At 44.5% G+C, this 15,319-nt stretch overlaps 1 protein-coding gene across 1 annotated transcript; it reads right to left on the reverse strand.

Annotated features, from left to right (window-relative positions):
* Positions 1–5,925: 5,925 nt before the first annotated feature.
* On the reverse strand, positions 5,926–14,969 carry LOC109615150 (stonustoxin subunit beta-like). Its single transcript, XM_034291109.1, has 3 exons — positions 14,775–14,969; positions 11,712–11,886; positions 5,926–6,467 (listed from the first exon to the last, which is right to left on the reverse strand). The coding sequence occupies exons 1-3, from the start codon at positions 14,967–14,969 to the stop codon at positions 5,926–5,928; spliced, it is 912 nt and encodes a 303-aa protein (XP_034147000.1).
* Positions 14,970–15,319: the final 350 nt, after the last annotated feature.

Raw genomic sequence — 15,319 nt, forward strand, 5'->3', positions numbered from 1 at the left:
GGGAGTTTGCCCAACCAATCCACATGTGTTTTGTGGATTTGGAGAAGGCATTCGACTGTGTCCCTCGCGGCATCTTGTGGAGGGTGCTTGGGGAATATGGGGTCCTGGGTCCTTTGCTAAGGGCTGTCAGGTCCCTGTACAACCGAAGCAGGAGCTTGGTCCGCATTGCCGGCAGTAAGTCAGACTTGTTCCCAGTGCATGTTGGACTCCGGCAGGGCTGCCCTTTGTCACCGGTTCTGTTCGTAATTTTTATGGACAGAATTTCTAGGCGCAGCCAGGGGCCGGAGGGTGTCAGGTTTGGGGACCACACAATTTCGTCTCTGCTTTTTGCAGATGATGTTGTCGTGTTGGCCCCTTCTAACCAGGACCTTCAGCATGCGCTGGGACGGTTTGCAGCCGAGTGTGAAGCGGTGGGGATGAAAATCATCACATTCCACATCGAGAGGGGTCAGCTGAGGTGGCTTGGGCATCTTTTTCGGATGCCTCCGGAACGCCTTCCTGGGAAGGTGTTCCGGTCCGTCCCACCGGGAGGAGACCCCGGGGAAGACCTAGGACACGCTGGAGGGACTATGTCTCCCGGCTGGCCTGGGAACGCCTTGGTGTCCCCCCGGAAGAGCTGGAGGAAGTGTCTGGGGAGAGGGAAGTCTGGGCATCCCTGCTTAGACTGCTGCCCCCGCGACCCGGCCCCGGATAAGCGGAAGAAGATGGTATGGTATGGTATGGTATGTTTATGGTTACCAGTTCCATACATTGGTTTTAGTGCAAATTGTCTGTAATAGTAAAACAAAATGTATTAATGTAGGTGCAACAATAAGTGAACCCCCAAGTTGCTTTGGTAACATGAAATAGGTAATCAGGTAGGTAAATAACTGAGTACCAAATGAACCAATAGAAAGGTTTTTTTCAGGGTGAATTGAGGATAAACCATTACAAGCTAAAAAGAAAGAAGAAGACAACACTGCCAGACAAAACCTTGGGAGAGCTGTATGAAATACTTAGACACCAGATGGCTGTCCAAGTGTTCCCAAAGGAATGTCCGATAAACTAGCCCAGCAGGCACCTCTGCGGCAACTGGTTCCTCAACTGGTTCTCCAACTGGTTCCCCAACTGAAATCATTGTCACACCTTGTCACAGAATGACCAGTCTTCTGCGAGGATGCAGAATAGAGAAGGAGGACTGAAGGGAGTGGGAGGGGCAGGATGGGGTAGGAGGACAGGATGGGGTAGGATGTGGCAGGAAGACAGGATGCTGAATAGAGAAGGAGGACTGAAGGGAGTGGGAGGGGCAGGATGGGGTAGGAGGACAGGATGGGGTAGGATGTGGCAGGAAGACAGGATGCTGAATAGAGATGGAGGACTGAAGGGAGTGGGAGGGGCAGGATGGGGTAGGAGGACAGGATGGGGTAGGATGTGGCAGGAAGACAGGATGCTGAATAGAGATGGAGGACTGAAGGGAGTGGGAGGGGCAGGATGGGGTAGGATGTGGCATGTACAGCAAAGTACAGGGTGTATTATCCTATTCAGCCAACAGAGGACAGTGCAGGGTGTAGTAATGTTGTCAGCCAACAGAGGGCAGTGCAGGGTGTAGTAATGTTGTCAGACAACAGAGGGCAGTGCAGGGTGTAGTAATGTTGTCAGACAACAGAGGGCAGTGCAGGGTGTAGTAATGTTGTTAGCCAACAGAGGGCAGTGCAATGCGTAGTTATGTTGTCTGCCAATTGAGCATAGTACAGTGTGTAATTATGTTGTCAGGCAATATAGCATACTTCAGGATTTAATAATGTTGTCAGCCAATTGAGCATAGTACATGGTGTAGTAATGTTGTCCACCAGAGTGCAGTGAAGGGGAATATTACACTTGTCAGCCAACAGAGGGCAGTGCATGGTGTAGTAATGTTGTCAGCCAATAGAACATAGTTCAGGGTGTAGTAATGTTGTCAGCCAATAGAACATAGTTCAGGGTGTAATAATTTTGTCTCCAAACCACTTATATTTTGGTCACTGACATTCCTTGCCAAGAGTACACCGCTTAGATTTGCCATTTTCAATTTAGGTGATTTTATCAGAATGTATCCTTCTATAATAATAATAATTAATAAAAATGCATTATATGTACACTGATCCGCCATAACATTATGACCACCTGCCTAATATTGTGTACTGCCAAAACAGCCCTGAATAGTCGAGTCATGGACTCCATTAGACCTCTGAAGGTGTGCTGTGGTATCTGGCACCAAGACGTTAGCAGCAGATCCTTTAAGTCCTGTAAGTTGAGAGATGGGACCTCCATGGATTGGACCTGTTTGTCCAGCACATCCCACAGATCCTCGATTGGAGATCTGGGGAATTAGGAGGCCAAGTCATCACCTTGAACTCGTTGTGTTCCTCAAACCATTCCTGAACCATTTTTGCTTTGTGGCAGGGTGCATTATCCTGCTGAATGAGCCCAATGCCATCAAGGAATACTGTTGCCATGAAAGGGTCCAGATGGTCTGCAACAATGCTCAGGTAGGTGGTACGTGTCAAAGTAACATCAACATGAATGGCAGGACCCAAGGTTTCCCAGCAGAACATTGCCCAAAGTATCACACTGCCTCCGCCGGCTTGCCTTCTTCCCATAGTGCATCCTGGTGCCATGTGTTCTCCAGGTAAGTGAGACACACGCACCTGGGGAAAAAGAAAAAGTGATTCATTAGACCAGGCGATCTTATTCCATTGCTCCGTTATCCAGTTCTGATGCTCACATGCCCATTGTAGGCGCTTTCAGCAGTGGACAGGGGTCAGTATGGTCACCCTGACTGGTCTGCAGCTACACAGCCCCATACGCAACAAACTGTGCACTGTGTGTTCTGATGCCTTTCGATCAGTACCAGCATTACATTTTTCACTCCCCACGTGCATCAATGAGCCTTGGCCGCCCATGACCCAGTTGCCATTTCACTGCTTGTCCCACTTTGGGTCCCAATTAGCCATTTTCCTTCTCCGGTGTCATGTGACTTGTTAGTGTTACAAGGTCTCAGGTGTGAATGGGGAGCAGGTGTGTTAACTTTGGTGTCATTGTTCTCACACTCCGTCATACTGGTCACTGGAAGTTCAACATGACACCTCATGGCAAAGAACTGAGGATCTGAAAAAAAGAATTGTTGCTCTACATGAAGATGGCCTAGGCTATAAGAAGATTACCAAGACCCTGAAACTGAGCTGCAGCACAGTGGCCAAGACCATACAGCGGTTCAACAGGACAGGTTCCACTCAGAATAGGCCTCACAAGGTCGACCAAAGATGTTGAGTGCACGTGCTCAGCGTCATATCCAGAGGTTCTCTTTGGGAAATAGTCATATGAGTGCTGCCAGCATTGCTGCAGACGTTGAAGGGTTGGGGGTCAACCTGTTAGTGCTCATACCATACACCGCACACTGCATCAAATTGGTCTGCATGGCTGTCGTCTCAGAAGGAAGCGTCTTCTAAAGATGATGCACAAGAAAGCCTGCAAACAGTTTGTTGATGACAAGCAGACTAAGGACATGGATTACTGGAACCATATCCTGTGGTCTGAAGAGACCAAGATAAACATATTTGGTTCAGATGGTGTCAAGCGTGTGTGGCGGCAACCAGGTGAGGAGTACAAAGACAAGTGTGTCTTGCCTACAGTCAAGCAATGGTGGTGGGAGTGTCATGGTCTGGGGCTGCATGAGTGCTGCCGGCACTGGGGAGCTACAGTTCATTGAGGGAACCATGAATGCCAACATGTACTTTGACATAATGAAGCAGAGCATGGTCCCCTCCCTTTCTGAGACTGGGCCGCGGGGCAGTATTCCAACGTGATAACGACCCCGAACACACCTCCAAGACGACCACTGCCTTGCTAAAGAAGCTGAGGGTAAAGGTGATGGACTGGCAAAGCATAAATCCCATTGAGCATCTGTGGGGCATCCTCAAACAGAAGGTGGAGGAGCACAAGGTCTCTAACATCCACCAGCTCTGTGATGTCATCATGGAGGAGTGGAAGAGGACTCCAGTGGCAACCTGTGAAGCTCTGGTGAACTCCATGCCCAAGAAATGATGGTGGCCACACTTTGGGCCCAATTTGAACATTTTCGGTTTAGACATTAATAGCTGTGTGTTGTGTTATTTTGAGGGGACTGCAAATCTATACTGTTATAAAAGCTGTACACTCACTACTTTACACTATAGCAATTTTGTGAGATACTGTATATTACCAATTCTCCAAGGGGATGCAAACGTTTGGGCACAACTGTTTATATATGAGTGTGTGAATGGATGATGATGGTGTGTGTGTATGTACAGTATCTCACAAAAGTGAGTACACCCCTCACATTTTTGCAAAGATTTGATTATATATTTTCATGTGACAACACTGAAGAAATGACACTTGAGTGTACAGCTTGTATAACAGTGTACATTTTCTGTCCCCTCAAAATAACTCACACACAGCCATTAATGTCTAAATCGCTGGCAACAAAAGTGAGCACACCCCTAAGTGAAAATGTCCAAATCAAGGGCTTCTATTATGTTATACACGGCTTGAAACTTGATCTGTGGGAAGTGGGAAGCGTGGGAGGGGGTGGGTGGTCAATTGGAATGGATAGTCCGCGAGAAGTACCAATACCATATCATGACAATATCATGACAATATATAACATACCATATCATGACAATAGACAAGACAATATATAACATACCATATCATGACAATAGACATGACAATATATAACATACCATATCATGACAATATCATGACAATATATAACATACCATATCATGACAATAGACAAGACAATATATAACATACCATATCATGACAATAGACATGACAATATATAACATACCATATCATGACAATATATAACATAACGTAACATGACAATAGACATGACAATATATAACATACCGTAACATGACAATAGACATGACAATATATTACATACCATATCATGACAATAGACATGACAATATATAACATACCATATCATGACAATATCATGACAATATATAACATACCGTAACATGACAATAGTGTTATGGAAATTTGGAATTAAGGTGCATGTGAGAAATGTCTGTCTTTCTATTGACTGGTATGTAAATCTTTACTTTGATTGTGACACACATGTCTGTATAATATCAGAGGATTATTTCTTTAGGAACGTAGGAGAGAGGGATCTGGTATATGTCTTAGGGGTCATTCTTGATTGGTCACAATGGGTTGTGGGGTTAATCATCTGCCGACCTGGAGGTTGTCTAGATGCTTTAAGTTTCCCTTAAGGGTTGAGAAAGTTAACCACATGAGGGAAGACACCATGTCCCTTGTGTCAAGCCCAGGACATGTGATAGAACAAAGGGCATGTGTTTGATTGACATGAGACCGATGGGCAACTACTTACCACACCCCTTTTTCTATGTAATAAATATGGATTGTTCATGTATGGAGTTAGAGACACCTCAGACGATTATGTGTGTGTAAGCGGTTGACGTGTCTCTCATAATAGTCTCTGTGCATAATAGTTAATAAAACGGTTATAATGTACAAAGATAATTTTGTCTCTGTGTCCCTTACTCCGAGTGTCGATACATTGGAATTTCCATCACAATAGACATGACAATATATAACATACCATATCATGACAATAGACATGACAATATATAACATACCGTAACATGACAATAGACATGACAATATATAACATACCGTAACATGACAATAGACATGACAATATATAACATACCGTAACATGACAATAGACATGACAATATATAACATACCATATCATGATAATAGACATGACAATATATAACATACCATATCATGACAATATATAACATAACGTAACATGAAAACGATAACACAATATATAAACAAACAAAAAAATCCAATTAGGAGTCAGGTGTTCCTTCAGGAAACAGAAAGCTATTTTAACTGACACAGAGACACTGAGGAGCCTGGCCAACCAACCCTAAACCCTGGGTAAAGGGGCTTAGTGAATTCAGAGTTGAATGTGTGTAAGTGGGTCAGTTTGTCAGAGGAGACGCTGTAGAAGGACAGAGTGCCGGCGGGCCAGTCCAGATATACTCCTACCCTATTGGACCAGGATGAGGGGGAGGGGTCAGCTACGGAATTACCCATATTAACATGTCTGGCAGTGTAATGGTTCTCAGAGCAGTACAGACTCCAGGACTTGTCGTCGTATCCAAACAGACTGTCATGGCCCCCTCCTCTCCTGTTGATTCCTTTATATGCTACTGTTATATCAGCACCTCTCCCAGTCCACTCCACCTCCCAGTAACAGCGTCCAGACAGACCCTCTCTACACAACACTTGCCACCAGTCCTCAAATCTGTCTGGGTGATCAGGATATGATCGCATCTCTCCTCTTGTCACCTTCCTGTTCCCCTCAGACAGAGAGAGGGTTCTGTGTGTTGTGTTTGGGTCCAGTGTGAGATCACAGGCATCTAAAGGGGGAAACCAGGATACAGTTTTAGAAATGATAAAACATCCCTCCCTCACTCGCTCTTCTCTTTCTGTTTCCTGCTCTCTTTCCATCTTTGTATCACCTCTCTCTCTCAGTATGTCATTCTCTGTTTCCACTCTCTCCATCTCCTTCTCTGTTCTCTCTCTCCATCTCCTTCTCTGTTCTCTCTCTTTCACCCTTCTCTATTTCAAGTAGGTCACAACATTTCTAACCTTTTAAACTTAATTTAAACTGAATATTCTGAATTTCCTCTCTTATTCCCCCAATCCCTCTCCCTCCCTCTCCCCCTCCCCCCCTCCCTCTCCCCCTCCCTCCCCCTCCCCCCTCCATTCCTGCATCCATCTCTCTATCATTTATAATTAACTGATAAATCGTGATTAATTGCATGTGAACAGTATCTCAACACAAAAGATTAATTCATGTATGGTTGTATGTTATATAAATACACAAAGACCCACAATCTTTGTGCTTACGTAATACAAAAATACTCACATTTTCTTTTCCCTAATATTATTCTGATTTCTCCACCATGGTCCAAACTGTTGGAAAAGCAGAGTAGCAGGCCAAAATTAGGTGAACATAAGCTTAAATAAGCTTTTTCCTAGAATATCAAAGAAAACTCAAGCTGCTAGATTATTTGTTTGTGAAAACCTGCAGATATCGATAGCCTGAGTTGCCACCTCTCATATATAGCACATCGCTCCATTTTCCCTCCATTGATGGCCACAACCCTGCGTGGTATGTCTTAAACATGGGGTGTACATTCAAATGACATGGAAATGAGTATGCAAACTAAAATAAGTATTTATTTTCTGTTTCGTAATGTAAAGAAGCTCTCCTTCTTTACATTACGGAGTGATGTGAGGTGGGGAACAACGGACTACATTCAATGTCATTTAACTGTTATTGGTTGAGATGAGATGAGATGGTTGAGTCAGTGCCAGTTGAGTTTCTCATGACTAACTAACAATTTGACAATGTTACATTGTAACTTTGCATGTTACGCATGCAGGTGTAGAGAGTTAGGGTTATCTCATGCGCCAATGGACATTCCATGGCGACGCCGGTGGAGGTTGGAATGCCATTTACAAAATAGTGGTTCCTACTGCCTTTCAACAAACTGTTTTATCCCTTGCTCATGATCACCATGGGGCCGGTCATTTGGGAGTCACCAAGACTTATGATCGGGTGCTGCAACATTTCTTTTGGCCCGGTTTAAAAGAGGATGTGGCTCAGTACTGTCAGACATGCCACACCTGCCAGGTAACTGGAAAATCAAACCAGGTTATTCCTCCCACTCTTCTTTGTCAGAGGGCTGGGTCAGAGGGCTGGGTCAGAGGGCTGGGTCAGAAGGACAGAGGGCTGGGTCAGAGGGCTGGGTCAGAAGGACAGAGGGCTGGGTCAGAGGGCTGGGTCAGAAGGACAGAGGGCTGGGTCAGAGGGCTGGGTCAGAAGGACAGAGGGCTGGGTCAGAGGGCTGTGTCAGAGGGCTGGGTCAGAGGGCTGGGTCAGAAGGACAGAGGGCTGTGTCAGAGGGCTGGGTCAGAGGGCTGGGTCAGAAGGACAGAGGGCTGGGTCAGAGGGCTGGGTCAGAAGGACAGAGGGCTGGGTCAGAGGGCTCTGTTAATATGTTTGTTATTTTTTCTCTGTTCTGTAAAGATAAAGCCCAAGGGCTCGGGGGAAGGGTTTGGAGTTGTGTAATACTCAGCAGCAGTGCTGTCTCTTCTGTCTAGTCAGGATCATTTAAATGACAGTGAGAGGCTGTTATACAGATTTCCTTGTCTTTTTGGTGATGTTCCTACACGCACAAACATGTTAGAGCATTACCTTAATGTTGGAAACGCTGCCCCTGATAGGGGCAACATGCTTGATAGGGGCAACATGCTTGATAGGGGCAACATGCTTGATAGGGGCAACATGCTTGATTGGGGCAACATGCTTGATAGGGGCAACATGCTTGATAGGGGCAACATGCTTGATTGGGGCAACATGCTTGATAGGGGCAACATGCTTGATAGGGGCAACATGCTTGATTGGGGCAACATGCTTGATAGGGGCAACATGCTTGATAGGGGCAACATGCTTGATTGGGGCAACATGCTTGATAGGGGCAACATGCTTGATTGGGGCAACATGCTTGATAGGGGCAACATGCTTGATAGGGGCAACATGCTTGATTGGGGCAACATGCTTGATAGGGGCAACATGCTTGATAGGGGCAACATGCTTGATAGGGGCAACATGCTTGATAGGGGCAACATGCTTGATAGAGTGCCTGACTCGTACCCGTTGCCCAGACTGGACGACTGTATTGACACTGTTGGTGCTGCTACTCGTGTAACCAAGATAGATCTCCTAAAAGTTTACTGGCAGATGCTGTTAACCCCACGTGCCTCAGACATCTCAGCCTTTGTGACCCCAAACTTCCTGCAATACTTTGTCACGGCTGGTCAACTCAGTGTTAGCTGGAGTCCCTAACTGTAGTGCCTACATTGATGACCTGGTAGTCTGTTCAACAGAGTGGACAGATCATTGATGACCTGGTTATCTGTTCAACAGAGTGGACAGATCATTGATGACCTGGTTATCTGTTCAACAGAGTGGACAGATCATTGATGACCTGGTGGTCTGTTCAACAGAGTGGACAGATCATGTCCGTACCCTAAGGAGAGTGTGTGAACGTCTAGCAGCTGCTTCTCTTAACCTGAACTTGGCAGAGTGTGAGTTTGGGAAAGCCACTGCTACTAATCTTGGCAAAAAGGTTGGCCAGGGTCAGGTGGGCCCTGTTGATACCAAGGTCTCAGCTATTACTACCTTCCCTGCACCTACTACCAGATGAGAGCTACGCCATTTTTTAGGAGTGGCTGGCTACTACTGTAGTTTCTGTAAGAACTTCTCTACAGTAATCTCTCCGCTCACAGATTTGCTCTGTCCGGCCAGAACATTTGTATGGTCTACAGATTGTCAAGCTGCTTTCAACACTGCCAAAACACTCCTGTGTAGTACCCCTGTACTTGCTGCTCCGGATTTCGAGCAACCTTTTGAATTAGAGGTAGATGCTAGTGCCAGAGGTGCTGGTGCTGTTCTGCTGAAGGCAAAGTGGAGTAGACCATCCTGTCTGCTATTTTGTCGGAAAATTTTAAAGTGTCAGACTAACTATTCAACCATTGAACAAGAAGCTCTTGCTTTGTTGTTGCTCTGCAGTACTTTGTTGGTTCCAGTGCACTGCCAGTGATGGTGTATACAGACCATAACCCCTTAGGGTTTCTCCACCGTATGTACAACCAGAACCAACACCTTTTGTGTTGGGCACTTGTGCAAAATTATAATTTGGAGATCCGCCACAAAAAGGGGTCTGATAATGTTCTGGCAGATGCGTTGTCTCATTGTCTTGTGTTTAGAGATGTATAATACATCTTATCCTGTGTGGATTCCTTTACACATTGAATAGTGTTCTGTATACTTTTTATGTCTTGTGTCGCAAACCATAGTGGGTTTGCTCTTTAAAGGGTGGGAGTGTTATGCATGCAGGTGCCCTCCTGCTGTTTCCCCAGGTGCCTTTTATGTTCCTGATTGGGCTCGTTGGTGTTACCCACCTGGCAGTCATGAGTGCATCGCCTGACTGCTGAGGTGGACCAATCTGTGGACACTCCCCCTAATTGCACCACCTGTTCCTTTTTCCATCACCCAATCGCATCACACATCCCTGGTTTAAAAACCCAGTCAGTTGGTTCTCCCAGAGAGAATATTTTGCTTTCCCCCACATGGACATAGACACTCTTGAGATACATACCCTTGTTGATAGACAGACACTTAGTTTAGCAAATACATCTCACTTTGTCCTGTTTCATGTGAGTATGTATTGCTGTGATGTTTTGTTTGGTGTTGTCAAGTGTTTGCTGTTTAGTCCTTATTCAACCTGTGTATTTTGTTTGTCCCTGTGAAAAGGGGTTTTATAGCAAGTCGCCCTTGGGCATATACAACCCGTAGGAAAACTGTCTAAAAACACTAGTTAGACCTGAGCAGACCACCCACTGTACAAACCCGATTCCAAAAAAGTTGGGACACTGTACAATTGTGAATAAAAACAGAATGCAATGATGTGGAAGTTTCAAATTTCTATATTTTACTCAGAATACAACATAGATGACATATCAAATGTTTAAACTGAGAAAATATATCACTTTAAGGGAAAAATAAGTTGATTTAAAATTTCATGGCATCAACACATCTCAAAAAAAAGTTGGGACAAGGCCATGTTTACCACTGTGTGGCATCCCCTCTTTCTTTTTATAACAAACATCTGGGGACTGAGGAGACAAGTTGCTCAAGTTTATGAATAGGAATGTTGTCCCATTCTTGTCTAATACAGGCTTCTAGTTGCTCAACTGTCTTAGGACTACTTTGTCGCACCTTCCTCTTTATGATGCACCAACTGTTTTCTATGGGTGAAAGATCTGGACTGCAGGCTGGCCATTTCAGTACCCGGATCCTTCTTCTATGCAGCCATGACATTGTAACTGAGGCAGTATGTGGTCTGGCATTGTCATCTTGGAAAATGCAAGGTCTTCCCTGAAAGAGACAACGTCTGGATGGGAGCATATGTTGTTCTAGAACTTGGATATAACTGTCAGCATTGATGGTGCCTTTCCAGATGTGTAGGCTGCCCATGCCACACGCACTCATGCAACCCCATACCATCAGTGATGCAGGCTTCTGAACTGAGCACTGATAACAACTTGGGTTGTCCTTGTCCTCTTTAGTCCGGATGACATGGCGTCCCAGTTTTCCAAAATGAACTTCAAATTTTGATTTGTCTGACCCTTTTCCACTTTGCCATAGTCCATTTTAAATTATCCTTGGCCCAGAGAAAATGCCTGCACTTCTGGATCCTGTTTAGATACGGCTTCTTATTTGACCTATAGAGTTTTAGCCGGCAACGGCGAATGGCACAGTGGATTGTGTTCACCGACAATGTTTTCTGGATGTATTCCTGAGCCCATGTTGTGATTTCCATTACAGTATCATTCCTGTATGTGATGCAGTGCCGTCAGAGGGCCCGAAGATCACAGGCATCCAGTATGGTTTTCCGGCCTTGACCCTTACACTCAGAGATTGTTCCAGATTCTCTGAATCTTTGGATGATATTATGCACTGTAGATGATGATAACTTCAAAATCTTTGTTAGGACTGGTCTTCCCCTCCCCTTGTGACACCTTGGTACAAAGTCCCGGGTACACAGATGGCTCGGTCACATCAATGCCACACTCCTTCATGTCTTCCTCATAGAAGATCAGATGCCCTTTCTTCAGCTGTCGGAATGCCAACTCTCCAAGTTTAAGGACTTTGTTGTCACTTCCTGTGGCTGTGGAACTCAGTTTTGCTCTCATGTTGACTATCTGTGAGATCAGGAAGCGTAAGTATGTCTCAGTCAGGGACTTGGGTAACTCTTTTCTCTTCATTTCAACCAACAGATTCTCTAGAACAGTGGCTAAAATCCAGCAGAACACTGGTATGTGACACATGATGTAGAGGCTCCTTGATGATTTGACATGGTTGAAGATTCTTCTGGCCAGGTTCTTATCACAAATTTTCTTTTTAAAGTACTCCTCCCTCTGCTGGTTACTGAAGCCTTGTACCTCTGTCCACTGATGAATGTATTGACGAGGTATCTGATTGGCTGCTGCAGGACGGGTGGTTATCCAGATGAGAGCAGAGGGGAGGAGTTCTCCTGTGATCAGGTTTGTGATCATTGTGTCCAACGAGGCTGACTTTGTATCATCTGTCAGAACCTTATTATTTTGAAAGTCCAAAGGGAGTTGACTCTCGTCCAGACCATCAAAGATAAACAAAACTTTAAAATTGTTCATCAGAGTGTGGATTGGCTTTATGTCAGGGAAGAACTGATGAATTAGCTCAATCAGACTGCAGTCATTCCCCCCTATATTAGGATTGAGCTTGCGAAAAGGAAGTGGAAAGATGAAATCAATGTCTTTGTTCGCTTTTCCTTCTGCCCAGTCGTGAATCAACTTGTGAATAGAGACAGTCTTTCCTATGCCAGCAATGCCCTGAGTCAGCACTGTTCTGATTGGCTTATTTTGACCTGTCTGTTTTTGGAATAAGTCACTATGCTTGATGGTTTTTTCAATGGCTTGTGTTTTTGTGTCTTTTATGACCTCGTGCTCATGTTTGACCCCACCAGAGGCCCCCTCAATCCAATTGAGTTCAGTGTAGATCATGTTTAGATTGATAAAATCCCCTTCCATTGATGTCCCCTCATAAACACCGCCATACTTCTCCTTAAGATAGCATTTTAGAGCCTCTTTAACTGCAAGGAAAAACAAAGTTACTGCCATGACTGTGTGATCATTACTGACATAATAACTATATGTGTGTCTGTGTTAACATCACAGACACACAGAGGGCCAGAGCGCCTCTCATGTCATATACGTTAGAGGGCCAGAGCACCTCTCATGTCTAATACGTTAGAGGGCCAGAGCACCTCTCATGTCATATACGTTAGAGGGCCAGAGCACCTCATGTCTAATATGTTAGAGGGCCAGAGCACCTCTCATGTCATATACATTAGAGGGCCAGAGCACCTCTCATGTCTAATACGTTAGAGGGCCAGAGCACCTCTCATGTCTAATACGTTAGAGGGCCAGAGCACTTCTCATGTCATATACGTTAGAGGGCCAGAGCACTTCTCATGTCACATACATTAGAGGGCCAGAGCACTTCGCATGTCTAATACATTAGAGGGCCAGAGCACTTCTCATGTCATATACGTTAGAGGGCCAGAGCACTTCTCATGTCATATACATTAGAGGGCCAGAGCACTTCTCATGTCTAATACGTTAGAGGGCCAGAGCACCTTTCATGTCATATACGTTAGAGGGCCAGAGCACTTCTCATGTCATATACATTAGAGGGCCAGAGCACTTCTCATGTCTAATACGTTAGAGGGCCAGAGCACCGCTCATGTCTAATACGTTAGAGGGCCAGAGTACCTGTCATGTCTAATACATTAGAGGGCCAGAACACCTCTCATGTCATATACGTTAGAGGGCCAGAGCACCTCTCATGTCATATACGTTAGAGGGCCAGAGCACCTCTCATGTCTAATACGTTAGAGGGCCAGAGCACCTCTCATGTCTTATACGTTAGAGGGCCAGAGCACCTCTCATGTCATATACGTTAGAGGGCCAGAGCACCTCTCATGTCTAATACGTTAGAGGGCCAGAGCACCTCTCATGTCATATACGTTAGAGGGCCAGAGCACCTCTCATGTCATATACGTTAGAGGGCCAGAGCACCTCTCATGTCTAATACGTTAGAGGGCCAGAGCACCTCTCATGTCTTATACGTTAGAGGGCCAGAGCACCTCTCATGTCATATACGTTAGAGGGCCAGAGCACCTCTCATGTCTAATACGTTAGAGGGCCAGAGCACCTCTCATGTCATATACGTTAGAGGGCCAGAGCACCTCTCATGTCATATACGTTAGAGGGCCAGAGTACCTCTCATGTCTAATACATTAGAGGGCCAGAGCACCTCTCATGTCATATACGTTAGAGGGCCAGAGCACCTCTCATGTCTAATACATTAGAGGGCCAGAGTACCTGTCATGTCTAAAACATTAAAGAATTAAAGAATGAGGTCTGAGACTAAATTGGGAGGTTCCAATGGGCTGGTGCCTCCTTCAGGGAATGATTATTACAGTCATAATTGTCATATTGTAGCTATTACAGTAATAAAGGTTTTTGAAAATTGTTTATGTTTATTTGTGGAACAGTGAATGCCCAGAGACTCTCAACTAAATAAACTAAAGGATCATCTGAAAGGGAGAGTGGAGAATTTACAATCTGAGCCAAAAGAGAGAGGTTAAGTGGGGATACTGGGAAACTGAGGTAGTTGGTGTATTGAATTGTAAAATCTGTTTGTTTTGCTGTTTTCTAATTATTGTAAAGGTTGAAGCTTACCTCCTCGAGAACACTCAGTCATGTCTGAATAAACTTGGTTGAAGAAATCTTTGTGTTGAAATTGAAATACATATTAACTATACATCTTAACATCTTAACTATATATTAAGATTGTCATCTTAAACTATGTGTGTTGCTATGTATCAGTGTCCTTTTATTTGTTTGTGTAACTGTCATTATAAATGTTTAATAACTTTCTAACCTGATGGTTTCTTTATTTTCGTAGTCTGAACATGTATGTTCAATAATTGGTCAACCAGTTGGTTCTGTTTCATCTTTGTCAGTATCTTCCATGAGATGGTCACAGCTCCAGATTCCCTGTAGTTCTTCACCATGTAATCCACAGTGTCTGATCTGTCTGCTTTCTCCAGCTGACCTTTTGGGATGGGAGGAAACTCAGGACCAAACTGGTCTTGGTTCAGGTGCCATTTGAACCTCTTCACATCTTCTTCCACCAGTTCGTTCAGAATTTCCAGCAGAGACACAGAAACAGGATCCATCACTAATAGTGGTCTCCAACCTTTTTGGGTGAGAGGACACCTTTTACAAAGAGAAGTTGTGCAACCTACTTATATGTTTGTTTCATTTAATATCTGTTAATATTTAATACTTCAAATATTTCTCCTCACACCTCCAATTTTTCCCTAGGTCAAAGCTATTAACCTCAACTCCTGGTGTCCAAAGCATTTCTGCTTGTTATCCTCTCTTTCTGCTAAGGGATTTATTCTGAACTTGGACATCAGATGAATGCAAAAAGGAAGTTATTCCCATGGTAACCCCTAACCCTAACCCTCTCAATTTTATTGATCATGTTTTTTATATTCTTAGTTGTATTTATCCTATTTTACAT

Source organism: Esox lucius, chromosome 25 (genome assembly GCF_011004845.1).
Source record: "Esox lucius isolate fEsoLuc1 chromosome 25, fEsoLuc1.pri, whole genome shotgun sequence".
Classification (NCBI taxonomy): domain Eukaryota; kingdom Metazoa; phylum Chordata; class Actinopteri; order Esociformes; family Esocidae; genus Esox; species Esox lucius.

Coding starts and splice junctions, on each gene's coding strand:
- LOC109615150 (XM_034291109.1), bottom strand. CDS start 14,969: ATGGATCCTGTTTCTGTGTCTCTGCTGGAAATTCTGAACGAACTGGTG. Junction 11,887..14,774: donor ACTACAGGGAATCTGGAGCT/GTGACCATCTCA, acceptor CTGATCTCACAG/ATAGTCAACATGAGAGCAAA. Junction 6,468..11,711: donor ATCTGTGTACCCGGGACTTT/GTACCAAGGTGT, acceptor TTCCCCCTTTAG/ATGCCTGTGATCTCACACTG.